Source organism: Sturnira hondurensis, unplaced genomic scaffold (assembly GCF_014824575.4).
Source record: "Sturnira hondurensis isolate 20B ecotype Veracruz unplaced genomic scaffold, ASM1482457v3 Scaffold0017436, whole genome shotgun sequence".
NCBI lineage: Eukaryota > Metazoa > Chordata > Mammalia > Chiroptera > Phyllostomidae > Sturnira > Sturnira hondurensis.
In genome coordinates this window covers 19662460-19675513 of record NW_028090067.1, presented here as the reverse complement: position 1 = coordinate 19675513, position 13054 = coordinate 19662460, and the positions used below count along the sequence as shown (strand labels likewise).

The following is a 13054-nucleotide window of genomic DNA, read 5'->3' as shown; positions in this document are numbered from 1 at the left end:
CCCCCCCCCCCCCCCCCCCCCCCGCCAGCCGCCCGCCCCCCGCCCGCCCCATCAAATGCAGGAGGCGGAAGGTTTCCCTGTGGCCCTGGAAGCCCCTGTGCTCAAACCTTCTGGCCAGGAACTTGCTGGCTCCCACCGCAGAGCTTTCCCCTTGCAGCTCCTGCAGCCCCAGATGCTCTTCCTTCTCGTCCCCACCTCTGGGCTCTAACTCCTCAGGGCTCCTTCACACCAATGAGGTCTCAGCTCAGATAGCCCCTCCCTGACCATACAGGTAAAGAAGCCTATGTGGGGGGGAGAGAAATGTTCCTCTCCCATTCTAGCTTCTTTCTGCTGTTCAAATAATTAAATCAACATGAGAAAGATCAAGAGAAAACAACCAAATTTAATTGTATTCCTAGGTACAGGACCCCACATAGAGGAGAGAGTCTGAGAGCCCACGTACATAGGTGAAAATAAAGAATGTATGACACCCCGAGCTAACGAATGTCAAAGGGAAGGAGATCAATAAGAATCCGCAGATCGATAGGAAGAGCAGATGTTCGGTAATTTGATGTGTCCCCTGCCATAGAGAGAGGCCATAAAGCATCTCTGGTAATAACTCTCATTGAGGGCAAGGTAGTTTTAGGGGGCACAGAAGTTTCTTCTGAGCCCACAGGGTCTCCATTGCTTTCGGCTCAAAATAATCGACGTGCGGTAAGCACATCTTAGGGAGGCCTGTTCTAAACCCCTTCACCCACCCTCAAGTCTATCCCTTCCCTGGAATGTATTTCTTTTTAATTTTTTAAATTTTTTAAAGATTTTATTTATTTATCTTTAGAGGGAAAGGGAAGGAGAGAAGTAGAGAAATATCAATGTATGGTTGCCTCTGGTGAGTCCCCCAATGGGAACTGGCCTGCAACCCAGGCATGTGCCCTGACTGGGAATCGAACGGCGATCGTGTCTCTTGCAGGCCGGCGCTCAATCCACTGAGATACGACAGCCAGGGCCCCGGAATGTATTTCTTTATAGCACTACCACTATAGAAAACTTGCCTCTGCTCATGTGTTTATTTCCCGTGCATTATCTGTCTTTCTCACTAAACTTTATTCAATTAATAATATAAGCCATAATAATTGTGTTAGAAGAAGGTACTACGTGGTGTGGAAAATATAGGGCAGGGTACAGGAGATCGGGGAATTGTGGGAATGAGGAGGATGAATTTTAAATAGGATCATCAGGGTAGGCTTCGCTGAGAAGGTGACATCTGATAAATACTTGGAGGAAATGATGGAGCCAGTCATGCCAATACCTGGAGGAAGAGCATCCCAGGCAGAGGGAGCAGCTAATGCAGTGTTGTTGAGGCCTGTTGCATTTGAGGAACTGCAAGGAGGCGAGTGTGCTGCGCTGGGGTGGGGCAGGGTGGGGGAGCAGTAGGAGGTGAGGACGGAATGTGTGGGTGGGTCTTGCGTGAGCTCTGTTTTAAAGGACCAGTCAAGGAGAGAATAAATGTGGGTGAAATGTAAGCTGCCGCACTTACCCAGGCTAAATGTGATGGGGTCGGGAAAGCAGTGGGTGTCCGGATCCAGAATGCGTTCTCAAGGCACAGAGCGCAGGGTTTGTGAAGAGCCCGAATGTGGAGAGTGAGGGAGACAGGAGGCAAGGAGGACTCCCAGGTTTTGACCTGAGCACCTAGAAGGACAGGTGTCATTACCTGAGATATGGAAGGAGGGGGCAGGTGTTTGATTTGGGGGCCAGTTATGTTTGAGATGCCTGTGCCCATCCGAGTGAAAGCGCCAGAAATGAAGTGTTTGGCACTAGTAAGTTGGTCAATAAAGTTTTGATGAATGAAACTGGGAAGAAATACGCAGAGTGCCTGGGCCAGCATAACGGGTGTCCGGTAGGAAAAGAGAGCATCCTGGCTTTGCGAGAGCTCTTTGGAAGCGCCTGGTTTGCTTCCCCCGCCCCCCCCCCCGCCCCCCATTCTTTTCCCGGGCCTATTCGTCTTCTGCTACCGGTTTTGAGAGGTTTACTATGGACCACATTTCGGGGCATCCTCTCATTTCCTCTTAACCAAGTCCTTAGCAGGTACTCAAGCGCCTACGAAGTGCCAGGCACTGACCTTGTACCCAGGGACCCGAAGACGAGAAATGTCTAGCCTCAGGGAACCTAGGCTAGACGAGGCAGGCAGCACAACTGCTCTCTAGACCCGCCGTTCCGAGAGCGCGAAGAGGGTGGGGCTTTGGGAGGTTCGGGGAGCGTGCGGCACATAGGGGGCGGGGCACGACGTTGCTATGGGGATTCTGATAGGCTCCAACCGGAAAGGTTGACCGCCGTCAGGCCCGCCCCTCTGGAACGCGCTGGGAGAATGTGGTGATTGCAGCGGTTCGCGGCTCGGGGGGCAGAAGCAGCGGCGGGTCGGAGGGAGTCGGCAGGTGAGAGGGGAAGGGGTACTGTGGAGTTAGGGTGGGCCTTCCCCGGCTTGGACCTGCTGCCTTTGGCGGCCAGAGGGTGCAACCCAGACCCGGCGAGAGTCCGGAGCCTGGTCTTGGCCTAGAGCCTCTCTTCCTGAACGTCCTGGAGCCAGTGCTGCCTCTCTTTGGCCCCGGCCCGGAGGGGAGGGCTGCCCTTGACTCTCGGGGCGCCCAGCACTGCACAAGGGGTAAGGGCTAAAGTCCAAGGAACCTTGTTTAGTACTTTTGAAGGAAGAAGGGAAGTGATGGCTGGGGAGGGAGTGGGGATAGTGAGAGTGGCTTGGGGATCCCTGCCCAGGGTTGACGGTGGCAGGGCTGCCAGGCGGTAGTGACTCCAGTGCTTTTCTAACGTTTCTTAGCTTCCAACACCCAACACGTAAAGCTGGTAAAAGCAGAGCAGATCTGGTCAGGTCTTGAAAGGCTGAGTCCAGCGCAATGTTGTGGAAGACAGGTAACCTACGAGGGAGGGCGTGGCCTTGGGAGGGTAGGTGACCAGTTGGGAGTGGGGCTACCTGGGGGGAGTCCAGTCTTCTGGCGTCTGGGCCTCCTCCCGTGCTGTGGAGATGTGGGGAGACAGGTTCCTCTTATTCTTGGAGCTGGGCGTGGAAAAGAGAGGGAAATGCTCCCCACCCAGGAATCAGTTCCCCTCTGAAGGGGTCTCTTTCTTCCTCATCCCCTCTCCCCCACGGTGCCGAGGCCCTTCCTTCTTAGCTGATAACAACATGTGCTGAGAACAGTCCTGGGAAGTCAGTACATTAACTCCATCTTACAGATTAGGAAACTGAGGCCCAAGAGGGAAAGGGCTCGCCCAGGCGAGCTGACTGGGTGCAGGTCCCACCCGGCTGACCTCTTCAGCTCTTCTAAGGCTTCTTGGGGGTCTGTGATGGAGAACAAACATCCTGGATGAGACCCAGGAGACCTGGAATCTGGCTACAGTGTACTGTCAAGTTCTGTGTGATGGAGCTGGTCTGGGTATAGAAAGGATATGACCTCAGCTATTAGTGTTTGCTAATTCTAGCACTCTTGTGGCTACAACAGCAAGTAAGGGCCCAGGCTTCAAACATATGCCCTGGTCCAGGCACCATCAGCCAGCGATTGCAGGAAGGGCCAGTTCCACCCCAAGCCTAGGACTTGTGTGCAGGCTGGGAGCTTCTGCAGGGCTGAGCAGCATGCGGAGGTGGGCGGTGAGGGCAGGGGCCACGGGAGTCACTCATACTCATCTCCCGACCCTCTACAGTGCTCTTGCTGGCCCTGGTGGACCAGGTGCTGGCGCTGGAGAACGGGCTCCTGCGGAAGCCACCCATGGGCTGGCTGGCCTGGGAACGCTTCCGCTGCAACACTGACTGTGACGAGGACCCAAAGAACTGCATCAGGTAAGGTCCACACCACCTGGCGAGCTTTGCCCGAGGCCCTGCAGAGTGGGGGCAGGGGGGAGAGGGCCAGAGTGCCCCGCCTCTCATCCCAGAGAGACTGCAGCCATAGGTCACTTTGGGGCCGCCTGACCTGCTTGGGGCCTCCGTGAGGCCTTGCAGGCTGTGCGGCAGGTACCTTCTAGTGGGCCCACCCCTGAGACATTCAGAGATCATTGTAAGGCTAGGCCAGACCTCAAGGTGCTTCCCCTGGCTCAGTCCTGCCCCTTGACTGGGTGGCTAAACCCTTCCTTTCAACTTCACATGGCTTAGGACTCATAACACAATCCCTGTTGTCATTTATAGTTGTTACCTGGCTTAGTCTTCAGGTGACAGCCGAGCCAGAGTCCTGGACGCACACTCAGAGCACCTGAGAAGGTCTGGTAAAGGCATCGAGGGTGAGGGACAGTTAGGCCACTAAGCTGCTCCGTCCCCTGCCCCTCTCTCCAGTGAGCAGCTTTTCATGGAGATGGCCGACCGGCTGGCACAGGACGGGTGGCGGGACCTGGGCTACACGTACCTTAACATCGACGACTGCTGGATTGGTGGGCGTGACGCCAACGGCTACCTGGTGCCCGATCCCAAGCGCTTCCCCAATGGCATTGCCTTCCTGGCTGACTATGTGAGCTCTGCCCCAGCCCTGCCCCTCAGCTTGGGGGCCAGATGACTCTTTCCACCCCACCCCACAGAGGGCTCCCTTTCCACAATCCCTGCTTGAGAACTCAGTCTGATGGGAAATATAAAGACACAGCTAGGTATGGCTCACAGTGGTGGGTAAGAGCCAGGAAGGGATTTCAGAAAGTTCTCTGGAGGAGGAGTTAATTCTTGAGCTGACACCACAGAGATGGGGTGTAAGGCAGGGGGGATGGCAGAAGCAAAGGCCTAGAGGCAAGAGACAACCCACAGGAGGTGTGTGAGTTGGAGGGAAGGGACGGACCGTAGTCTGCAGAGGCTGGCCAGCAAGTGTGGACCCTTCCCTTTGGGCACTGGGGCACCGTCGAAGGTTTTAATGGGGACTGGTCAGGTGTGCCTGAACCTCCGGTGTCCTTGGCTCTCCCCACAGGCTCACTCCCTGGGTCTGCAGCTGGGTATCTATGAGGACCTGGGCAACTTCACCTGCATGGGTTACCCAGGCACCACGCTGGACAAGGTGGTTCAGGATGCTCAAACTTTTGCCAAGTGGAAGGTGGACATGTTGAAGCTGGATGGCTGCTTCTCGACCCCAGAGGAACAGGCCAAAGGTGAGTCCCGCAGCTGTCTGGGGGCCATAAGGGAGACAGGAAGGGATGGCCATGGGAGGCCTACCAGTGCCCACTTGGCTGAGCTTATACGTCTGCATGGCCCCCAGAATGTAGTGTTTCCTAATTTCCCTCACCAAGGGGCTGGGCGATCTTGGCTCCCAGGCCCCCAAAAGATGGGTTGGCACCATGCCCCACCTAGGAAGTCTTTGCAACTTTGGGTACAGGGGGGAGCATCTCTGTTGAGCCTCAGTTTCCTCACATTTCATGGGGAAAGGTCTGGGCTGAGGCCCCAGACTGCCTCCTGCATCTCCTCGGTCCTGAAACGTGAGTGTTGCACTCCTCCAGGGTACCCCATGATGGCCGCGGCCCTGAATGCCACAGGCCGCCCCATTGCCTTCTCCTGCAGCTGGCCAGCCTACGAAGGGGGCCTCCCCCCCAAGGTAAGCCGTTCCGTGCACCCACCTGGCAGTATTCTCCACACCTGGCCTCCTCACCTCCTGTGCAGAGTCAGGGCTGCTCCCACCATAGTTGCCTACGTAGGTCTGGAGAGAGGGTCCTAAGTGCCCCCAAGGGGGTCTCAGCCAGCCTAGGGTCTTAGAGAAGAGGAGGCACTTATGTGGGCTGAAGGCATGGGAACCATGTGTGATGTGCCGACCCACGGCAGCCATCAAGTGGTTGGAATCTGGGTTGTACCGAGTGGGCTAGGAGATCCAGAAGGCTGCTGAGGATGGGCAGGTGGGGCCGTGCCTCTGAAGGGCCTTGTGGGCACCTCACCAGGGGCTCCTCAGTACCTAGGATGCTAGAAAGGATGGGATCAGACTTGCAGACCTGGGGGAGAATGCGGGCAGAGGGTGGGACTCTCGCTGTGAGAACACAGGGTGCGTATGCAGCAGGGATGTTGTTGGTACACCAGCTTGGGTCGGTGTCCTGGGCTTGACCCCAGCTGGCAGGGGAGGGCTGGGTCGGCTTCTGGCACCAGCATGCATGGAGTGGAGGCCTGGGCAGCCCCAGAGCAGGACCGCTCTCTCTGGGGCCTTCCTTACTCTGAACAAGCTCGGGCCTGTCCTCTCCCCCTTCCCCACCTCTGTCTCCTGCTGAGCCTCCCCAGCCCCTGTGTGGGCCTCTAGGCAGCAGGGTGTGACTCTGGTGCTGGACTCTGTCCCCTCTGACATCCAGGTGAACTACAGCCTGCTGGCAGACACCTGCAACCTCTGGCGCAACTATGACGACATCCAGGACTCCTGGAGTAGCGTGCTGTCCATCCTGGACTGGTTTGCGGACAATCAGGACATACTGCAGCCAGTGGCAGGCCCTGGGCACTGGAACGACCCAGACATGGTACACCAACATGGAGGGGGATGTCCCAAGGCCTACCGTCCATGATGGACCTGCTCCCCACTGCCCTGTGCCCTCTAACTGGTCACTCACTGCCAAGTTCTAGATCAGTGTCTCTGAACTGTGTCCTTGAACTAGCTGCATTCAACTTACTTTGGAGCTTATTTACAGTTCTGTTCCCAGCCCTCCCCCCCCACCATTTGGATCAGAATGTTGAGGGGGGCCTGGGAATGCCCATTGTTGACAGTCTTCCCAGGCAATTCTGATGCTTGAAACTTGAGAACTTGGTCTGTAGTGACTCTTGTGTGAGACGTTCTTCCTCTACAGGGTGAAGAACGTGAATGTTCCACGCTTTCTTGCCAGCCCCTCCCTAGCCTGTCCTCGCCTAGCCCTTGACTCTTCTTTCAATGCCCGGTACAGTCTTGCACCTGCAGGGCATCCACAAGCAGAACTGGCCCCTTATACCCATCGCAGTCATAGCCCTGGTGACTTAAATATTTTTGTAATTTGTCTTATAGTTTTATTGCTCTCTTCATTTAGTCAAGTGTTTACTACCAGTGATGATTATAACAAACACTCCACTAGATGGTGGGGCACCTGGAGAAACAGGAATTGACCTGAGTTAGAACTCCGGCTCCTGCTCTGCCATGCACTTTGGGAAAGTGACTTAATGTTTTTGTGCCTGTTTTGTCCGGGAAAATGAGACCAATAACACTGGCTACCTTATAGAGGATGACCCTTTCAAGTGCTGGGCACAGCGGGGCCCATGCACAGTGCTTAAATTGGTGTCACCTAGCAGGTAACAGCGGTGTGAGCAGTAATCATTTCTGTCCCGGCTGGGCTGGTCACCCCAGGTCACCTGTGGGTAGGGCAGCTGGGTGGTCACTGGCAGGAGCAGGGACTCTGTCCGGCTCTGGTCCCAGTTTCCTACCGCTGCCTCCCTGGGTTTCTTGACTTGCATGTTTCGGTTTACAAATGCCTTCGGCAACACCTCGAACGACCTGTGACATGACGAGCACCCCCAGTTTGGGGTGAATAGGAAGCTGAGGCTCAGATGCAAAGTGACTCCACTCATCCTGTGGCCACGCTGCTGGGGGATGGTGTTTGCCAAACCAGGCTCCCACATGTGGCCGTCCTTCCCATCACCATCTTCTCTTGCCCCAGCTACAAGCTTGGGGTGGCTCCCTGTGACCTCGTCCCTAAAGAGGGAAGGGCTGACTGCTCCTCTCCTCTGCCCCTAGCTGCTCATTGGGAACTTCGGCCTCAGCTTCGAGCAAGCCCGGGCCCAGATGGCCCTGTGGACGGTGCTGGCAGCTCCCCTCTTCATGTCCACAGACCTGCGTACCATCTCTGCCCAGAACACAGACATTCTGCAGAATCCACTCATGATCAAAATCAACCAGGATCCCTTAGGCATCCAGGGACGCAGGATCCTCAAGGTACTGGGGTGTGGGGAAAAGGGAGGGAGGCTGAGGGGCTAGACTCCCCTGAAAACAAGGCTGTTGAGTTGAAGACTGCTGGGTCTACTCCAACTGCCCGCCCATCCCTGGCTGAGAGCAGGGCCAGAGCCCATGGGAGATGTGGGAGGGAGGCGCCCCCGCGCCCCCCACGCCATGCACAGGGGACAGTGAGCCTCTCCAGTGAGATGCCTGGCAGAGAACTGGGGCTTCCCTGCAGCATTTAGTTGTTTGATCCAAGGAACATGACTATTACTCGCCATGGCATCTACTGTTTCCTGACCACCTACTGTGTGCTGGGCACTCTAGATACATTTTCTCAGAAGGTAGATATCCTTCCCTATTTTACAAATGAAGTCCAAGTAACTTTAGCTCAAGGCCCCACAAGTGGTAAACGGTGCAGTTGTACTTGACTCCAACAGTGTCACCCCAAAGTGTGTGCTCTTTACACAAACCCTTTCATCTCTAGTAAAAAGAACTCTACACACCGATAGCACACAGCTTTGGAACTGGTGAGGCCCAGAGAGGTAACTAATGCCTGCCAGGCCAGGGACCTGCTGGGGGATGGGAGTTCATGCTCCTGGCTGCTCGGGGCAGAGTGATCAACCCCACTGGCCAGTGCCCTCCACTCCAGGGCAGCAGCTGTCCCTGTCTGTCCCCTCCGATCATACGCAGAGCTTTCTGAAGCAGGACCTCATGCAGCATTGTCTGTGTGTCCTGGCACCGAGTTAATGTTGGGGAGCATCTGCTGAGTCAGGGAAGGAAGGAAGATAGAGTAAGAGAAGTTGGGGTGTTGGAGGGCTGTGGTGTCCTCCCCAAGTTTTTGCACGACAAAACTGTGGGCTGGGGAGTGGGGGGCAGGAAGGGGACTTCAGGGCCAACCTAAGCAGGGACCCCAGCCAGCAGCCATCTTCTGTGTGCAGAACAAATCCTCCATCGAAGTGTTCCTGCGGCCCCTGGCCAGTGATGCCTATGCCTTAGTCTTCTTCAGCCGCAGGGTGGATATGCCTTATCGCTTCCACTCCTCCCTGGCCCAGCTCAACTTCAGCAGCTCCAGCTCGTATGAGGTGAGCACTCCGCAGGTAGCACGTGCCTTTTGTTTCCCTGGGAGAACATCTTTGGGGGTGGTCCTCACTCACACGTGGCCTCCTCTAAGCCATGGGCCTTGGGTTCTGTGTCAGGTGTCCATGGGGCAGCTGCAGGCATTGAGGGCCATGGCTGGTGCTGTCCTCTGCACTGGTACCGTCCAGCTATGTAAGCAGAACTCCTGGGTGTAAAAGAGTCCGTTCCCCACTGAGGCCATGCTCCTCCCCTCACTGGCCAGTCCTTGCTGGCACATTTCTTGGGTTGTCTGGGGGCTGGGCTGTCAGCGCTGCCTGTGTTTGGGCATCTGGTGGCTGTGCCAGTGGGGAAGTAATAATGGGAGACTCAGGGCTCCCACTTCTGTAGGGCACACTGGAGGCCCAGCACAGACAGGCCGAAGTCCAGCCTTCTACGTCCTCTGAGGAGTCTCTGCATGGCCATTCTTATGGTGGCATTATTTATGTCCCTCCTTGCTGCAGGCCCAGGACGTCTACACTGGTGGTGTCATCAGCGGCCTCCAGGCTGAGACCAATTTCACAGTGACCATCAATCCTTCAGGGGTGGTGATGTGGTACCTGTATCCTATTAGGAAGCTGGAGGTACCCCAGCTGTGAGGAGCTGAGACGTGTGACAGGCTGCAGCAACACCACTGAACCCAGACCATGGAGCCTTGGCTTGCTGAGGGCCAGGAGGCGGGGTTCTCTGCTCCCCAGGCCCACTTGGCAGGCGACCCCATCAGACCCAAAGTGCAATCTCAGGGCCAGGTTCCATGTTCTGCCCAAGTATGAACTCTCCTGGAAACGTACATGTCTTGGGCACTTTCCTGTGGCCTTCCTGGCCTCTTACCTCATCTGCATGGCCGCACAGATGTTGCTGAACAACTCGGCCAGCCTCCTGAGCCCCCAAGGCAGGGGCACTGGTGCCCATCAGGACTCCAGCCTCTGACCTTTCACTGACTGAAATCAAGATTTGGGATTTTTCTCCAAATTAGTAGTGGAGATCTGACCTCTTGTCTGGAACTTCCATGCATCATGTGGTCGGCTTTGCAGGCTGACCCTGCATGGGAGTCACCTGGGCCCCCTGGGTCACCAATAAAGCTCTCCTTGAGTCGCACAGGTGTAACATGGACCTGGGGCCGTGGGCACCTTCAGTTGTGGACTCTGGCAGGACACAGGGCGCTGGTTTTCCATCTCGCTCGGGTGGAAGATATGTGGCGTCTTCTGGCCTCTCGTTTTCCCAAGTGACCTGCAGATTATACTTCAGTCCAGACTTGCCCCTTGCCAGGGAGCCATCCCTGCTCTGCCACACGGTGCTGGGGGTGGTGACGGCACAGCGAGGCAGAGCAGCAGTGGTCCCAGGCCCCCTTCGTCTTGCGCACCCCTTCCGCACCGCATTCAGACACTCCAGGCTCTGCTGGCCCAGATCGCCACTCCCACCCGCCCCTCCGCCGCACGTGCAAGGCCCTGATCAGCTAAGGAACTTTGCACTGCTGTCTCAGACACCTGTCAGCTCATCCCACCTCTCCTGACAGGGCTTCATCCAGCGGTTCTCGGGGGCTGGGTGCCAATGAGGGGTTTCAGCTCTGCCTTTCTCCCCCAGGGCCCTGCAGCTTGTCCTCTCCCCTAGTGGCTCCCCTCCCAACCTGGCTGCAGAGGAGGTTCAAATCCCCCAACTGTGTCCAAGAAAAGTCTAGGGTCTCTGTGTCTTAGAACACATTTCCTGTTCCTCCTTTTTCAAGTAAAAGAATGGTATGTTTTTGACTGCCTTCCTTTAGTTCCTATTTCCTGAGCCCTCTTCCTTTCGCTGAGACAGGGCACCTGGCTTCCCTGACGGAAGCCAGCAAACTTTAATATGGACCCGCTGGACTCTGGCTGGTTTAGCTCAGTGGATTGAGCACGGGCCTGCGAACCACACGATTGCGGTTCGATTCCCATCAGGGCACATGCCTGGGTTGCAGGCTGGTTCCCTGCAGGCCAACTCCCAGCAGGGGACACACAAAAGGCAACCATACATTGATGTTTCTCTCCCTCGCTCCCTCCCATCTAAAGATAAATAAATAAATAAAATCTTTAAAAAAAAATATGGACCCGCTGGAATTAACCTGTCTGAGGAGTAGAAAGAAGGAAGAAAAACGCTGAGGCTCATGGGACACCATGCAACAGACCAACATACATATAAAGAAGAAAGGACAGAAAGGGTATTTGAAAAAATAATGGCTCAAATCTTCCATATTTGATGACAAATACATATATATTTGTCAAATATACACATTATATATATATATTTTTTAATTTTTATTTTTAGACAGAGGGGAAGGGAGGGAGAAAGAGGGAGGGAAACATCAATGTGTGGTTGCCTCTTGCACGCCCCCCACTGGGGACCTGGCCTGCAACCCAAGCCAGGCATGTGCCCCAACTGGGAATCGATCCAGCAACCCTTTGGTTCATAGGCCAGCACTCAATCCACTGAGCCACACCACCCAGGGCTGATGACAAATATTAATCTACACATCCAAGAAGGTCATTGAGCTCCTAGCAGGATGAACTCAGTGAGATCTATACCTAGACACATCATATTCAAACTCTGAAAAGACGAAGGGAGAATTTTTGAAAGCAACAAGATAGAAGCTTTCAAAGCTTCCATGATGGAAGCTCATCATACATCACATACAAAATACTTTGAGATCAATTAAAATAACATACCAAAAATATTAAAACACAACATATCAAAACTCAGGAGTGAAAGTAGTGATCAGAGGGAAATTTATAGCTATAATTTGCCCAGATTAAAAAGAGAGTAGCCCTGGCTGGTGTAGCTCAGTGGATTGAGCGCGGGCCTGCGAACCAGGCGATCTCAGTTCAATTCCCAGTCAGGGCACATGCCTGGGTTGTGGGCCAGTTCCCAGCAGGGGACACACGAGAGGCAACCATACGTTGATATTTCTCTCCCTCTCTCCTTCCCTTCCCCTCTAAAGGTAAATAAATAAAATCTTAAAAATAAAATATATATATATTTTTTTAAAAAGAGTAAAGACAACCCACCCAATAGGAGAAAATATTGGCAATTCGTATTTCTGGTAAGGGGCTTCTATTTAAAATACATGAAGAACTCTCAAAACAGTAATAAAAAGAAATAATTAAAAACAGGCAAAGAGCCCTGACCAGTGTAGCTCAGTTGGTTGGGCCTCTTCCCACAAAGCTAAAGGTCCCAGTTTGACTCCCAGGCAGGGCACATGCCTGGGTTGGGGGCTCCATGCTCTGTCCCCTGTTGGGCTGTTTGCAGAAAACAACCAATCAATGTTTCTCACCTTCTCTGTCCCTCCTTTCCCCTCTCTATAAAATAAATAAATAAAATCTTTTAAAAGACTTTTACAAATGGGCAAAGTATCTGAATAGACATTTTTCTAAGGAACAGATGTATATGGCCAATGCCCAACGTCACTAACCATTAGGGAAGTGCAAATGAAGCAATGAAATCCCACTTCACCCCCGGAAGGGTGGCTAGAATAAAAACGTGAGGCAGTAAGTGTGGGCAAGGATGTGGAGTGGAATCCTCATACCTGCTGATGGGAATGTAAAACTGGCACAGCTACTGTGGAAGGTGGTTCAATTCCTCAAATGATGAAACATGGAGTTATCATATGACACAGCAATTCCACATGTAGGTATATACCCAAAAGAAATGAAAACATATGTCCACACAAAACCTTGTAAACAAGTATTTAGAGCACCATTATTTACAACAGCCAAATGGTAGAAATAATACAAATGTCTACCAACTGATGAATGGATAAATAAAATATGGTTAGCCATACAATGGAATACTATTCAGCCATAAAATGGAGTAAAATATGGGCATGTTACATGGATGAACCTTGGAAACATGCTCAGGGAAAGAAGCCAGGCACGAAGACCACAATATCATGATCCCACTCACATAAAAGTCCCGGACAGGAAAAGCTACACAGACAGACAGTGGCTGCTGAGGACTGGGTGGGGAAGAGGCGGGTATACGGGCTGGCAGCTAACAGGTCCAAGCGTTCTTTCCGAGATGATGAAAATGTGCCTAAATTGACGGGA

General features: G+C 53.8%; 1 protein-coding gene across 1 annotated transcript; it reads left to right on the top strand.

Moving 5' to 3' along the window:
• Positions 1-2316: 2316 nt before the first annotated feature.
• Positions 2317-10735, top strand: NAGA (alpha-N-acetylgalactosaminidase). The gene is made up of 10 exons (XM_037068391.1): positions 2317-2411; positions 2810-2901; positions 3688-3823; positions 4310-4481; positions 4923-5100; positions 5446-5540; positions 6277-6438; positions 7677-7874; positions 8816-8959; positions 9455-10735. Exons 2-10 carry the CDS (start codon positions 2886-2888, stop codon positions 9587-9589), a joined length of 1236 nt encoding a protein of 411 aa, XP_036924286.1. The 5' UTR covers positions 2317-2411; positions 2810-2885; the 3' UTR covers positions 9590-10735.
• The last annotated feature ends 2319 nt before the right edge of the window (positions 10736-13054 follow it).

What these genes read in the sequence shown, in the direction of transcription:
- NAGA (XM_037068391.1), top strand. An exon ending in AGGGACGCAGGATCCTCAAG is followed by an intron (nt 7,875 to 8,815) that starts GTACTGGGGTGT and finishes TTCTGTGTGCAG; the next exon opens with AACAAATCCTCCATCGAAGT. An exon ending in GCAGCTCCAGCTCGTATGAG is followed by an intron (nt 8,960 to 9,454) that starts GTGAGCACTCCG and finishes TCCTTGCTGCAG; the next exon opens with GCCCAGGACGTCTACACTGG.